The 15,630-nt window shown below is 43.6% G+C and overlaps 1 protein-coding gene across 1 annotated transcript in view; it reads left to right on the plus strand.

The window, feature by feature from the left end:
* Positions 1 to 15,630, plus strand: part of rsu1 (Ras suppressor protein 1) — a 51,940-nt gene that overhangs the window by 11,869 nt on the left and 24,441 nt on the right. The window contains exons 4-8 of the mRNA XM_079291944.1: positions 10,352 to 10,472; positions 12,190 to 12,308; positions 12,571 to 12,653; positions 13,099 to 13,213; positions 13,586 to 13,718. Of these exons, the coding sequence (XP_079148070.1) occupies positions 10,352 to 10,472; positions 12,190 to 12,308; positions 12,571 to 12,653; positions 13,099 to 13,213; positions 13,586 to 13,718 (571 nt within the window). The remainder of the gene's footprint in view (positions 1 to 10,351; positions 10,473 to 12,189; positions 12,309 to 12,570; positions 12,654 to 13,098; positions 13,214 to 13,585; positions 13,719 to 15,630) is intronic.

Here is a 15,630-nt window from a genome sequence, read left to right on the forward strand (position 1 = left end):
CGCATCAGCGATCCGTTCTCCGCTTTTTGCTTCTTTTTCTTTTTGTGCACACTCCGGCAGGAAGACGTCTAATCCTCTCCTGACCGATGATTACCGGGAGACGTACGGACCACGTCGTCTCAGCCGAAGTTCAACTGTCCTCCCTGCAGCGAGGATAGATCACGTCTGCGTTTCGCTCCAGAGCGAGCTCACGCCACGACGGCACAGCGCCCGCTGCACGGCCGCGCTGCAAGCAGCCTTGCCCCCCTTCCTGGCGAGGAGAACGGACACCTTCCCCATGAACACTTCAACGTTGCAACGAAGCATCGACAAGTAAGATTCTTGGCATCTGGGCATAGCTTACCTTAAATTAACGTAAGTTTAATTCAGGTCATTCATTTATATGTTGATATTCCCGTGGTGTTTTTGTGTGTTTAAGTTAGTGTCGCGTGATATTGAGATATTGCGCAATCATTACGGACCAGAGAAGCCCCGCTGCATTGTGTATGAACTGCTATGACTGTTTGCTTGGGATTTATTTTGATTTATTTTGATTTGTTTTATTACAATTCGTATGGTATTCTCTCATTAAATCAGCTCGGTGAGTGAAGTGTGGAATCTCGGCGATCGTACATAACTGCTGGCAGTTCTACCGACAACGGCACGTTGTGTACGATACGCCAGCGATCCCCATTCTCACTCCAACGCGGACCGCACGCAGAAGTTTGATTCATGACCCCCACCTTTGCTCTCTTTCTTGTCTCTGCCCCTGGGGAAACCCCGTTCAAACGATTGCCTCACATCACGTGCTGCCCTGGCACACGTGATTACATACAGCAGTCTCACTGCCATTTTGCCCGAGTCACTCGACTCCGCCATCTGGTGGTAGTTTATCTGTAGTATCTTAAGGCCCCTCCCCTTTTGGCCCGCGTCACTCGACGCCGCCATCTTTGTAGTCTTTAGCGGTAGCTGTAAGACTCTCCTTCCTTTTCACTCACAGACCCACACACACACACACACACACAGACATACACCCTCATCCATTTTATTCATTCTTTAGTTTAGGCATATAAAATTGTATGATAATGTTTGTTGGTTGCAATATTAATTGATTTGATCATTTATTATTTTGATTTAATAAACTCTGTTATACTTTAAGGAGCAGTCGTCTGTGATTACTTGTGCATATGTATTTGATAAACCTGTATGTAGTAGCCTGTGCTCGAACTTAAAACCTTCACTGTCACTGAATGTATAGTCATACGCAGACTATTGACATTATGAGTGACTACTAATTATGAGACTTAGTTTTATCGTTTGGTTATTGGTCCCTGTTCGCAGGGTGGTGCCCCGTTGTTATTAATAATCATTAATAATTGTTACATACATTAATAATTCTATTGATGTCAAGAATTCAGTTTCTTAAATGCTGATAACCCAAACACACCCCTTTAGTTCCCAACAGTAGTATATTCTACAGGTGGGTAATCCCAATGTAGCCCCTGACAAGTGTGATGAAGGGGCAAAGCTTCATCAGTAAACAGAGTTAAAATACAACTAAATTCAGGGCTTAGGGGTCGAAATCTTGAAGGAACATGTGTTGCTAGGGGTGTAGGTCCTGAACTCACAATACAATCTGTACTTTTCTGGCTTGAAGCCGTATATTGTACCCACTGGAGCCATAAATTCCCATCCGCCATCCCCGTTTCCACACCCGTTACATCACTCCCCAAGTCAGTCGTATGTCGAACCTGATCATCCATGATCTTTTTGACAGGCTTAACAATAATTCTAAGGAGCCCTTGTGGGGCAGGGCTATCTGCAGTTGCCTTTCCCTTTACTACGTAAAGTCCACTGTCAGTCACTTTTGGGTTCGTTAAGGCAAGTCTTAAAGGATTACAACTACCCACTCCCTTTCTACACATGTGATAAGAAGATGGGGGCATTTAACATCTTTAGTCGGTCTTTAAGGCTTGGGTTGGGGTCTTTTCCTTCGCTGCTGCACAGTGAGTGAGCTGGTGCCAAGTAGCTCCAGTTTTACCTTTTACCTTTACTGCATGTGAGGTTGCCAATACGACCTCCCATGGACCGGTCCACCTTGGTTCACTCCACTTATGCTTGTGGACTTTTATCCACACCAAACTGCCTGGTGACACAGCAGGAGCCTGCTTCCTTCCGTCAGCTGCTGCTTCTGCATTTGTCACCTGAGAAAACAAAACTCGACTCATGTTAGTTAGCGCTCTTGTATATTCCTCAATTTCTAGGGTTAACAAGTCTAGGCTAGGACCCATCACTGAGTTAGAAGACTTGGATTTTGCTGTATTTCAATCCAAAAGTTGTGGTTTATCATGACGTTATTTAATCTCAAAAAATGTGAGTAGCACCTATCCTGAAAACTGTTCTAAATGTGGATCTACAAAAATAAATTTTACACATTACCATATCCCCCCTTCGCCACGATATCTCTGCTGTAAGAGATCACGTGGCGATCATCTATGTATCTCGGCTATACACTGAACCTCCCATGGTCCTGGTGGCAGCATGGGCATCTGTTGATGTGGTGATGCACTGAACGATCTTCCTGCTTTCTGTGAGCAATCTCTTGCCCAATGACTCTCACTCCCGCATACTCTCCTCTACCTACATGTCTTCCATAGACCCCTCTGTAGTTGCCTCTCCCTCTGTTGGATGCTCGTGCACGCCCTCTGCCTCTGTAATGTGGTGGAGGCTGGTAGTACACCACTGTGGGGGCCAGTCCTGCTGGATTTTGGGGCTGTTGTGAGGCCTGAGCCTCGGCTACGGCCATCTGTTTCTTGGCCAGATGTTTTCTACTTATTTCTCTGTCGGCCGCCACTATTTGAAGTTTCAGCAGCCGCCGCGTCATTCTCTCCAGATCTTCGTCTTCTTTACTTTCTCCTCGTCTTTCCTCTATCTGCTGTTGTAGATCTTTTTTGGTGCGTTCTACTTCTCTTAATTCACGTTTTAGTTCTCCTACTAGTTCTTCTACTTCCCTTCTCTGTCTATGCACCTCCTTTCTCTCCCTCTGCACTTCTTGTCTTTGTCCTTCCAACACCCTTTCTGCCAAATTGAATGTAAACATGATGCCGCCTAGGAGTATTCAAATGTGTGTATTAAATGTACACGCTTGTCATCTCATGAAGCCAAAATCACACTCTGTGCTGTATTGTGTGCGGTCGTTGACTCCAAAACTGGGATCCACTGCTCCACTTCCCAGATCTGGATCCACTCGACCACGCACCTTGATTAAACACAAACTGCCGCCCACAGTTCTGCAGTAAACGTCAGAATACTTCTGTAGTCTAGGAGAGTTCAACGATCTCTCAACTATTTCAGCACTGTCCGTGTCAAAATTGAGTTTTAGGAACTATGTAAAATACACAAATGTACCAAAATTAGTCAATACTGGATAGGTTAGGAAATCTTGAACCAAAATTGAAATTAGAACTCTTAAATCAATATCAAAATTAAAATCAAATTCAGAAATGTAAATTACATTAAACAATTTTTTTAATTAATAATTAATAATTAATAAATGTAAAAATGTAATTAAAATTAAATTCAAAAAATCTAACTGTATTCAAAAATATTCAATCAGAAATACCAATGCAAGTCAAACTGTTGAACTACAATTACAATGCAATCTGATCGACACAATAATGAATCACATTTAAGTTCAAGAATTGAAGAAGCACAACTGAAACTATTAATGTTCATTAGAATGCTGAATTAAAACCAAAGTCAACAACTAAAGTTAAAATGCTTAATTAAAACTAAAGTCAGAATGTAGACTCAAAGACAATGAATATCTCTAAAAAAACCTATTGTTATAATTGATCTATTAATCCACTGGGTGGCGTACCTCTTGTAATATTATAAAACTAGGCTGTGATTGCCTCTCTAAGCCACCAGATGTCAGACTGTTTTAGTACTAATGTAATTACAGATTCGAAACACTCGGTTTGTTATTCTCTAGCAGTTACTCCTCCTGGCCGCTAGGTGGTGGAGTTGCTTTCTGGCGTTTTTTCTTCTTCTACTTATTATGAATTCTTAAATATCAATCATTAAACACTTCTATTATAACTTCTTAACACACAGTTCGACACTCAAATTTCCTACAACTGTAGTCATCAGACACCAACCACAAGTTACAAGGTTTTCTTTTTTGTCATTGGAGGAGAGGGTTGCACAACACCGTTTAGATTGTAGTCCCAATTTGCTACATAGGAAAGAAAGACAGAAAAAGTCTATTATAATTGGAGGATGAGTTCAGGAGACCACGCAGGGCTTATCTTCCTCAAACACAGCAACATAGAAGCTGGTAATCCGGAGGCTCCCCAGGTCACACTAACACGCAACAGCGCAAAAGAGCCCATATGGAAATCAATATCATATATATTGTACCTTATCCATACTGTGGATTTGTCCACCTGACAGGAGGTTGTAGTGTTGCAATGATTGAGCTCTGGTCAGTGGCCCACAGAGGGACAGGCCAGCTAAATGGAATTGATTTCCGACATCGTCGGTGAACCAGCGGGACCTTTAAAACCAGACAGTCCTCACTGAATCTCTGGCACACCACAGGCTGTTGAGCTGTAAGCACTGGCACTGTGATTCCACTCCTTACGCTTCAGGGGTGCCACGATTGCGATTCTACATTCGAAAACCCATCGAAATCTGCTTTCGGTTTCAATACTCTAAATCAAAAGTAGAATAGATGATTGTCCCAGTACTTTTGTTTCCTCTCCACCCTGCTTACTTGTGCACATCCCAAGAAAACATCAAGACAAAACAGCATAGCTTACCCGTAGCCTGCAGCTGCACATTTCACAACACCACGGCTAATGTCGGAGTCTGAGATGATGGAGAAACAACATGAGCAAATAGCTTTGACTGGGAGAACAAACAGGACCTGGTGACTTTCGAACTTGGTTGGTCAGTGCTCCTTAGCAGTTGAGACTGCCGCACAGAGGCACCCTTCGCGACTGTATGACACACCTGGCTTTCAGCTAACTCCAATGCAAACCCTCCCACGGCATCAGTGGACGCTGAAAGAGAACCACATTCATGTGAAACTACGATGAGTCACGTGATTCGTTAGTCACTCACTAGTCTTTAGTCAGTCAGCTTAACATCCACCACGCTCTTTTCCTAAACCGAACTAACTGGTTTTGTCGCTTTAATGTAACTTCCTGTGCAGATGAAGGTTTATTTTGAAAAGACTATGTATGTGACGAGTAAATGGCTGAAGGTAAAGCTTGTCATCTTCCTAGCATCCTTTGGTAGGAAGTTAGGCCCAACCCCAGTGTCCCCCTTAAGGCCTTAAACCCTGAACCCTCAGGGTCTTAGTGCCGTCACCTGTTGAATTTTTGAGTGTAATGGACTGTAAGGGCTTAACATATGAATATATAAATATGAATGAGACAGCACTTTGCTGCGACATATCACGTTACCATGACGCATAACACGTTATGTACAACATGGGTATTTATTTTGTACTTTCTACTCCCTGATTTCAACATCTTCCACACTCTGTCCTCACGAGATGAGAGGTCATTTTAAATAATCTATTTACTTGTTTTTGTCAAAACAGCTTCAAGGACAAAATTAAATGTTTGATGAAGAAACCAGTTGTCTAGTTTCATTCCTCTGATTTCATGTGTTTTAATGTTCCATCTTCAAGCCTAATGTTTCTGAGTAAATTAAATATTCCAGACTAACACACATGTGCCGTCCTCTTTGTTTACCGTCTTTACGTCTCCATGCTTCCACTGGTAACCCCGTGTTTAACGTCACATAGCTATGAATTGTGGGTAATTCCCTTGGGCAAAATCTGCAGAAATGTGGTCTTATGGAAAGAGAAAGAGACTCAACAACTTGTCAGTGGGACAGAATTAAACCTTTGAGTATGAGATTGGGCCTGAAGCTCAGATTGCTGCTGAAGGTGTATGAACAGGTGTGAATGTGATTGTGTTGCTTTGCAGGTGAGGAAACTCCAGTTGATGTTGTCAAGTAGCCTTCTGCCATCTAATGGCTCTTCTTTTGTTTTCCTTTTAACAGTTTTTGTTTTTGGACAATATGTTACTTAGTTACAATATGGCCTTAGTGTGGTAGATCACCCCCCCCCCCCCCCCCCCCCGAAAACGATCTGCAAACTGAATGACAAAATGAACCAATGATCTGTTGATCTTTACAACTCCAGCCTTTGTAGTCTTATATGCAGACTCCCCCTTGGTGGTTTGCTGGGTTGGAAACATGACACCAATGTTTTAACACATCAAAGTCTAATCTGACAAACACATGCTGTAGAATATATAGTCAACGGTTGAGCGATGCTCATAATTCCATATCTGTTGCATAGCAAAAGCAGGAGTTGCATCAACAATGTCCAGGTTCCACAGCACATGCACAACCAGCACATCCGAACCCAAAGCACACAGACTTCACTTCAAGTTACAAAGATACAAAAAGTACAAGTCCATCATGTGTAAGAAATGTACGGAGACATGACAAGTTCACTTCTTCGTCTCTCAGGCTCAGTTGTCTTCAGAGTAGGAAGCTGATGACTTCAGTTCACTGCGTGTATCTTTGATTAAGAGCTGCTGACCCGTGGCCACTTCCATGTGACTCGCTGATGGGTGAGTAGTGGTACTCAGGCTTGATCAGTCCTACAATAATGACATTATGTATTTTACATCTTCATAGGTGGCAGGTTAAACAATCACTGGTGTGATTCCACACACACACACACACACACACACACAGTCTAACTGATGTAGTATCAGTATGCCCAGACCTCACCTCTCAAACACTCATTCTCCTGGCAGCATTCAGGTCAGGGCCTGGCTGCTGGTTTACTCTCCTCCTCTTGCCTCCTCTTGCTTCCATTGATCAGTCTGATAATCTGATTAAGCTCCTGCTCTTTGTTATCAGCCCATTGATCTGTGTCCACAGACCGCCGGGGATAAAAGTACAGATGGAAGTGAAGACAGAGTGCAATATGTGTGCTGTGTAAATGTCACCATGTAGAGGCAGCTGGTGGACGTATCTGTTATTTCCTATTCATTACCTACACTGTGGCGAACTGCCAAAGTCTGTTTTGTCCGGCCACAGTTTCATAATGAACCTAAACATCATTTTTCTACATTTCTGGACGGGTGGGCTGGCTGCCTCTCGGCTGCAGTGGAAGTGCTTCCCGGCTCCGTGAATGTAATGCTCGCCGTGTTTATGACTACCGGTACATTGTTTTCCAGAGCACAATGTAAAACTAGAAAATGCATTTCCTGCTGAAAATGCGTTGGAATGCTGAAAGCTGAAATGAGTCTCAAAAACATTGCTGAAAATAGATATCCAATTTAAAAAAAAATAAATAAAAAAAATTGCAAAAAGCTGAATAATTCAAAAAGTTGAAAGATTACAAATATGAAGTTATATCACCCCTCTCCTGAAAGCGCTGAACATTTTGATATTCGAACGGTTTCTGTAGCTTAAAAGAATTCCAGCAGTAGTGATATTTGTTGTAGTAGAAGTATTATTCGCAGTATAAGTATGAGTAGCATTTGAATAAGTACTAGTTGTAGCAGTAGTGATATTTGTAGTAGCAGTAGTAGTAGAAGTTGTCGTCGAAGTATTTGTAATTAGAAGAAGTAGTAGAAGTAGTAGTATCAGCAGTCGTACTAATAGCTGTAGTAGTATTAGTACTGGTTATTAGTACTGGTAGTAGCAGTATTAGCAGTTGTGGTATCAGTAATAATAGTAGTGGTAGTGGTAGTAATAGCAGTAGTGGTAGTAATAATATTTATGGTAGCAGTAATAGCAGTTGTAGTAATAGTAGCAACAGCAAAAGTTGTAGTAGTAGTGGTAATACTAGAAATATTAGCAGTAGTAGTAGTTGTCGCAGTATTAGTAAGAGCATTCATTATTTCAACAAAAAAGCCAAATTTTGAGCGAAACGTAAATACAGTTAATCCATGAGGCTTTTATTTTGAAAGGTTGCGACTGGGTGGGGGAGGGAGGGGGAGAGGAGACATAATCATCATGTTTGACACATAAACAGAGGTTATTAAATGGCAGGCTTCATCACAAGCAGTTCAGTTAGAATTCACGCTCTGGGGCTTTTATTTTGAAATGGGGTGTGGGGTGTGGGGGAGAAGGGGAGAGGAGACAGAATCATAATGTTAGATAAACACAAACCGGTTATTAAATGACAGGCTCATCACAAGCATTTCAGTTAGGATTCATTCTGTGGGGCTTTTATTTTAAAATGGCATGTGTGTGTGTGGGGGGGGGGAGGAGGGGGGAAAGACCTCTAAAGATCCCTAAGACCTGAATGACTGTATGAGAGACACAGAGAGATAGAGGGAGAGGAGTGAAAAGTAATTTCAACAAAAAAGCCAAATTTTGAGCTTGTTTAAATGCAGTTAATCCATGGGGCTTTTATTTTGAAAGGGTGGTGCTGGGTGGGGGGGGGGAGAGGAGACATAATCATCATGTTTGACACACAAACAGAGGTTATTAAATGCCTGGCTTCATCACAAGCAGTTCAATTAGAATTCACTCTTTGGGGCTTTTATTTTGAAATGGGGTGTGTGTGTGGGGGGGGGGGGGTCCTCTAAAAGTCTCTAAGACCTGAATTACTGTATGAGAGAGAGACATAGACAGGGAGAGAGAGAGAGAAGAAAGAATTAGATAGAGAGAGAGAGAGAGCGAGAGAGAGGCTCTGATATCTCTGGCAAACTTTCTCATTTGGAGATTGTACTGTTTTATCTTTTACAGCTTACATGACTGTTGTCCTGCTCTGCCATGTCTTTCCTCGCCTCGTGTGTAAATGTCACTCGAATCAGGAAACTTATCAGAATACTCATGTCTGATTGGCCGAGATGCAACACGTAACAGCTGCAACAAATCATGTGTGCGGCTTTTATTTTAAAATGGTGTGTGTGTGTGTGGAGGAGGGGGGAAAGACCTCTAAAGATCCCTAAGACCCGAATGACTGTATGAGAGACACAGAGAGAGAGGGAGAGAGAGAGAGGGAGAGGAGTGTATGTGCGCGTGTGTCTGTGAGTCTGTGTGTTTATAAACATCACTAATTGGCTCAATCGCGAACACCTGTGTGCCTGAAGCCATTTGAAAATATTCTCCATAGAGATCCCATTGAAAATAAAAAGCTTAATCATTCAAAAAGTTTAAAGGTTAGAAATATGAAAAGTCATAGCAGACCTCTGGTGAAAGAGCTGAACATTTTAATAGTTGAACGGTTTCTGTAGCTTAAATTGTATTTGTTGGAATGCTTAACAGCATTCCAACAAATACTCTCACAAGTAAAAGTCCTGCATTCAAAATGATGCTAAAGGAAAAGTATGAAAGTATTTGCATCAAAATCTACTTCAACTACCAAAAGTAAAAATGTACTCATTATGCCATACTTTTCAATATATTTACTGTCGACCTATATCATTGTAATTATTGATGCATTAATGTGTTCATCTATTCAAACTACTTTATATACTTCACAATTAGGTTATATACTGCTAAATGACACATCATATATTAGTCATTGATTTATATTTTGTTTTTAATCTGAATCTGCAAGTAGCCTAACTAGTAACTAATATAGTCAAATACATAAAAGTAGAGTATTTCCCTCCGAGATGTAGTTCTCACGCACTCGCCTTAAGACTCGTAGTGACGGAGCTTCTGAGGCAGTAGCACCGAGGCTGTGGAGTGCTCTGCCTGCACCTCTACACCTCGCAGATTCTGTGAACGCATTTAGAAACCAGCTCAAAACTCACCTCTTTAGACTGGCGTTTGGATAAAACCCATGTCCTAGACCTGCCTTTAAACCATGTTTTAATTCTGTATTTTCTGTGGATGTAAATTATTGGCCCTATGGTCACATTGTGTTCATGATGTTTGTAATTCTGCCTCGTTAAGCACTTTGTGACTTATGTCTGTAACAAGCGCTTTATAAATAAATTGTACTTACTTACTTACTTACTTACTAGAAGTATGAAGTTACAGTACAAGTACCTCAAAATTGTACTTTAGTACAGTACTTGAGTAAATGCACTTCATTCCACCACAACCAGAGCACAGGTTGTGAATACGTTCTTCATAGACCTCTTAATGTCGAGCACCTGATTGATGCACTACCGTGCTGGAGGGTCCGAGGTCCACCTAACCAGTCTCACTACATCCTGTGGAAACACTGAGGAACATGCAGCTGACGACGAAGAGCTGCTGAGTGCTGCTCACACTTGTGTGAAAAGCTATGAACATCTTGAGAGGTGTGTGTGTGTGTGTGTGTGTGTGAGAGATATGCTTGTCATTTCGCTCCTCTACGTGTGTTTTCCAGCTGTGCCTGCTAACGTTTCTGAGCTGAAGAACCTGGAGGTTCTGAACATGTTCAACAACCAGATTGAAGAGCTGCCAACTCAGATCAGCAGTCTGCAGAAGCTGAAACACCTCAACCTCGGGTATGTCCCTCTGCGCGCGCGCGCACACACACACATACACACGCGCGCACACTCGCTGAAGCCGTGCATAGGTAAGTTGCCTGTTGTTTATTTGCTGCTGCCCTGAGGCCAGGCTTGTCTACTGTCTGATCATCCTCCTGTTTCCTTCATAACCACAAACACACACTTCACATTCCTCCTCAGCCACTAGATTCTCATTTCCATGTCTGCAGTCTCTCCGCAGTGAAAAACAAATCGCCCCCTCAGGCTGTCCAGCTCAGATTTGGTTACAGGGTTCTTCTGGACCTTGGAGGCTCTCTGCTGGGTTCTGTTCACGAGGCTGTGTGACAGAGACGGCGCTCGTTGAGAGGCGGTCCCACTGCAGGGTTCATCCCACGTCAGTGTGATACCTAATGCTCAGCTCAAGCACACATCACTTCCCTCTGCATTGTTGTATCAGCAGTTTTCTTCACAAGTAATACTCACACATGCATAACGCTCAGTGTACAAACACACATGTACTAATCCAATGTTAGAAAGCGTGTTTGTGCATGTGTACGACAAAATTGTGGCTGGAGGTTCAGTTCCTCACCTGTTGGCCAGTGCGTGTTGAGATGTGAGTGCAGGCTCACACAGGCAGGGTGTCGGTGACGGGAGGATTAGGGAGGGGGGGGGGCGTAGTGTGCATTGATCCACAGACAAACATCATCTGGGTAGTGTAAGCCGCAAACTGCTATTCAGGCCGTGCATTCACTTTTCATCGTCTGTTTATTTTTCTGTTGGCTGTGTGTGTGTGTGTGTGTGTGTTTGTTTATCAGTGGACATGTAACCTTGTAAGTGCTTAATCTCATTTGTCAAACACACATAATGGAATTGGAATAGAATAGTCGTCCCCATGACCTGTCGATTGCTTAAAGTCAGCTGGTGTGTCTTACGTCATCAAAGCAGGTCTCTAAACAGCTTCCTGCTCACTCGCTCACTGGGCGGGTGATGGTGAGTCTGCAAGCACCGTCAGCGACCACACGAGTGGAGACACGAGATCACTCGCACATTTCTGTAATTGGTAATAGTGGACCAGGGGCCCGCCTCCCTTTTCACATGAAGTGCCATTTTTTTTATTCCCATGTGAATCAGTGTGCTGTACCCACATTAAGGTTAACATCAAGTTTAATTATGTCACCAAATCAAAATTAAGATTGAATTATATATGAGAGCCCGATACAAGAACACGTGGCCATCCACATCTGAGTTGACCACCAATCCAGTTCATCAGCAATACAACCGTGAACTGGTGCCTGGCTCATTTGAAAGAGGAACGGTAAAAGACTTGAACAGTCCAGAGGCTGTACCCCTTCAGTCTCAATGTCATGTGTCGTAATGGTCTGGCCGCTCATTATCAGCTGATTGATCGCTGGTCTCTGTAAAGCCTGATCAGAATGACGCACTGACTCTGAATTCCAACCTTATTAAGGAGGCAGCTGGCAGGAGGGAGGTCGGCTCAAAGTAAACGGCACGATATAAAACCTGTGTATTCTGTTTTAAAAGTGGAAATGTACTCATCTATCTGTGGCAAATGGTTACATCTGATGTGGAGCTCACAGCTGATAGCTACTCTGTGTGTGTGTGTGTGTGTGTGTGTGTGTGTGTGTGTGTCTTTACCCCTTAAATGAAGTGCCTTCATACAGTGGTGGTTTGTGTGTGTAATGTATGTTTTGCATGTGTGTGTTTGTGAGGACAGTATGAACCGTCTGAGCGGCTTGCCCAGAGGATTTGGTTCATTGCCAGCTCTGGAAGTGCTGGACCTCACCTACAACAACCTGAACCACAACTCCCTGCCTGGGAACTTCTTCTACCTCAGTGAGCGCGCACACACACACACACACACACACACGCACACACACACACACACTATTGATTTCACATTAAGAGATGAATAGGACTCTATAGCACAAACAGCGATCTGGCTCCGTGTTATTACAGTTGCATGGGAAAAAAACAACATTCTCCCACGCAAAGGAGGCTCACCCTTTTTTCCACTGTTCCACTGCTTCCCTGGTGGTGCTGATCACATCCCAGTCTGGTTTCCCACACACACACTAACACTGATGCTTGTTTGCAGCCACTCTTCGGGGTCTCTATCTGAGTGACAACGACTTCGAGGCCCTGCCTGCTGACATCGGGAAGCTGACCAAGCTTCAGATAGTAAGTTCATGCCAATGCAACTGATACAATGAGCCAAGTCAGCTGGCAATCCAGTGCATGCATGAGTTACCAGCAAAGCATGGAGAGCCACAAGGAAAAGGTCCTGCTGGTCTCTCATTTACAGGACAAACAGACGCACACGCATAACAGTCGCCGAATATATTAGGTTACTATAAATGAATGCAAAAACATCCACATGCGAACATTTTTGTCCTGCTGGTTTGTTTGTTTTCTTTCGTACACACAGTTGTAGTGACTCCACACTGAGTTTTAAGCATCTGGCCCCTGGTTTCCATTAAGGAAGTCCATGTGGGCACACCAAGGTTGAGGGACCGGTCCAGTGCACTGAGCATTGCACCTGGAGTACAAACTACAGCTGGGAAAACAACAGTGTGTGTTAAATGAGTGTGTTCTGTTTTTCTTCCGTTTCTTTCCTAATGTCCAGTTGAGTCTGAGGGATAATGATCTCATCTCGTTGCCGAAGGAGATTGGGGATTTGGCTCAACTCAAAGAGCTTCACATCCAGGGCAACCGACTGACTGTCCTCCCCCCTGAGCTAGGTACTCACCGCTCTCTCGCTCTCTCGCTCTCTCTCGTGTGTGTGTTCGTGCTTTTACAGCAGTTGCTACAAACCAGAGGATACAGTCTGTGCTTGTACCGCGTAGTTCCACATTGGATCCGGTATCATCTTAGAAATGAGCAAACATTTCAACTTTCCTCATGTATTTTCTTTCTAAAAGACCTCAAGTTACAATTTCCATTTCATCATGCTTGTGTCCAGAAGGTCAGCATTCCACACCCTGTACCAGCAGGACACCACGGTGGTGTCCCCCTCTTAACCACTGTTGAGGTGCTTAATCTGTCCGCTCAGTGGGTGGCTGTGTGTAACTGTCAATGTGAACAGGTTCTTCTGTATGTTTGTGTGTCTGCAGGTAATCTGGATCTGACTGGTCCTAAACAGGTGTTTAAAGCGGAGAATAATCCCTGGGTCACTCCCATTGCAGACCAGTTCCAGCTGGGTGTCTCCCATGTTTTTGAGTATGTTCGCTCGGAGACCTATAAGTAGTAAGTACTAACACGAACGCACCTCCACACTGAAAGCAAACACTGGACTCCTTCTGCACAGTGCAGTCTGTTCTTTGGATGAACTTTACCTCGATCATTAAACAGAATAGTTCACAATGTATTCAAAAGTTCAGCATAATATAAACATATTTCCCACATGTCAGTATCCCAATCCCTAATCTATGTCTGTTGCATTACTGATATACATCATGATAGGTTGTCACTGTGTTTGCAAACTGCACTGGATCAGGGCAGGCCCTGCTGATCCCATTTCACTAAAAATATAAAAACGCAACCGTTTTTCAGTACTGAGGGTGCTACGTTCAAACTTCAATCCAATGTTCACGGTGATCCAGGAAAATAATGACACAACAGCAGAAACTTGTCTCATTATGTCAGGGTTTGTGCTCAGCTCTGGGTTGGACTGCTTCCTTCTATACATGCTATAGTGTGAATGTGTCCATGCTCTATAAGACGGGACATTTGTCAACGAGTAGCAGCTAACGGGGCACTCCGCTCATTCTGCCAAGTGTGGACCTTCTTTTCTCTTTAAACAGATTGTTGGGTACTGATGGAGAGGATTGCAGCTTTACTCTTCCTTGTCCTCTCTGATTTGATGCACAGCTTGTTCATGAGGCCAACCCTCAGAGGGTTTAACCCTGTAACTTGGAATGAACCAACGTTCATGCTGCAATACACAGAGAGAGGACTACTGCTGGGCAAAACTATTCATAGCTATCTATATCTTCTCATCACTCCACTCAGTGTTTGATGCTAACATTACACATTACACTGCTGCTTTACAGTTAAAGGTTTCCACCAGCTCTTAAGAGCAGTCAAAAGATTTGAAACAACGAACAGTGTTCAACCCTGAAAACGGTCTGGAAAGACAGTGGAGATCTTGGGGATCTGTGTTTTGGGGTGGAATGTGTGTGATGTGCAATGTCTGATGTCACATGCACAGACAATTGAAGTCTAAGCAGTCTCTCTAGTGAAGAAGAGCGTGCTGGAGGTTGCACTGTGAAGCAGAAGGCTGCTATTAATTCTTTGTTCCAGGCAGGAGATGCTGCAAATCCTCTGTGTGAACGCTCCAGGCTGCTGCTCTGAGGCATGCTGTGGAACTGATCCCTGTACTGTGTGTGTGAGTGAGACAATAACACCATCTCAACCGTCTTCCATTCCATACTGTAGCACCTAGTTACCACAGAGATCCGGTTCACAACACCGTAAAGGCACATACACACAGGAAACAGTGTTATAAAAATATAAATGCTTTATTGGTACAAACTATGTGGAGTAACCAGTGACAGCTGGTTTAGCAGGCAGGAGGAGTTCACAGACCAGGCGACCAGGCAATTTAAAGCCAAATAAACAAAACAAAAAGACCAAGGCAGCGTCCCACTAACTAGAAAAGAAATGAAAACAAAAACATAAGTACTCACCAATCACTGCCAATAACTAGAAAACCAACCCAAAAGATTATACTTCCACACACCTGTTCAGCCACCCCCACTTGGATTCCCCCTCAGCTACCATTGGGTGCACTGCTCCGGAAACTCTAAAATAACACAAATACACCATTACATATTCCTTAATTATACTGAATTTCCCCAGCACATGAAATACATAAAATGACATATACCTGAAACAGCCATCCCCCAAACACACGCTGTCCCCTCCGTAACTGATGCCTCTCAGACACTGCGCTACTGACGCAACGTATGCGGCCTCACCATACGGCTCCGCTTGTTGTGGGAGAGAAAGCAGGTGGACTCGCCCCCCCCCCCCCCCCCCCGCTTGTGGCGGCGGAGACAGAGAGCAGATTCAGCACAGCCGCTCGTGACGGCGGAGAGAAAGACACAGGACGCGAGTTGCCAGCAGGTGCCTCTTTTCACCTAATCAGGACCGTGCA

The sequence above is a fragment of the Melanostigma gelatinosum genome (genome assembly GCF_949748355.1).
Source record: "Melanostigma gelatinosum genome assembly, chromosome: 20".
NCBI classification, from domain to species: Eukaryota; Metazoa; Chordata; class Actinopteri; order Perciformes; family Zoarcidae; genus Melanostigma; species Melanostigma gelatinosum.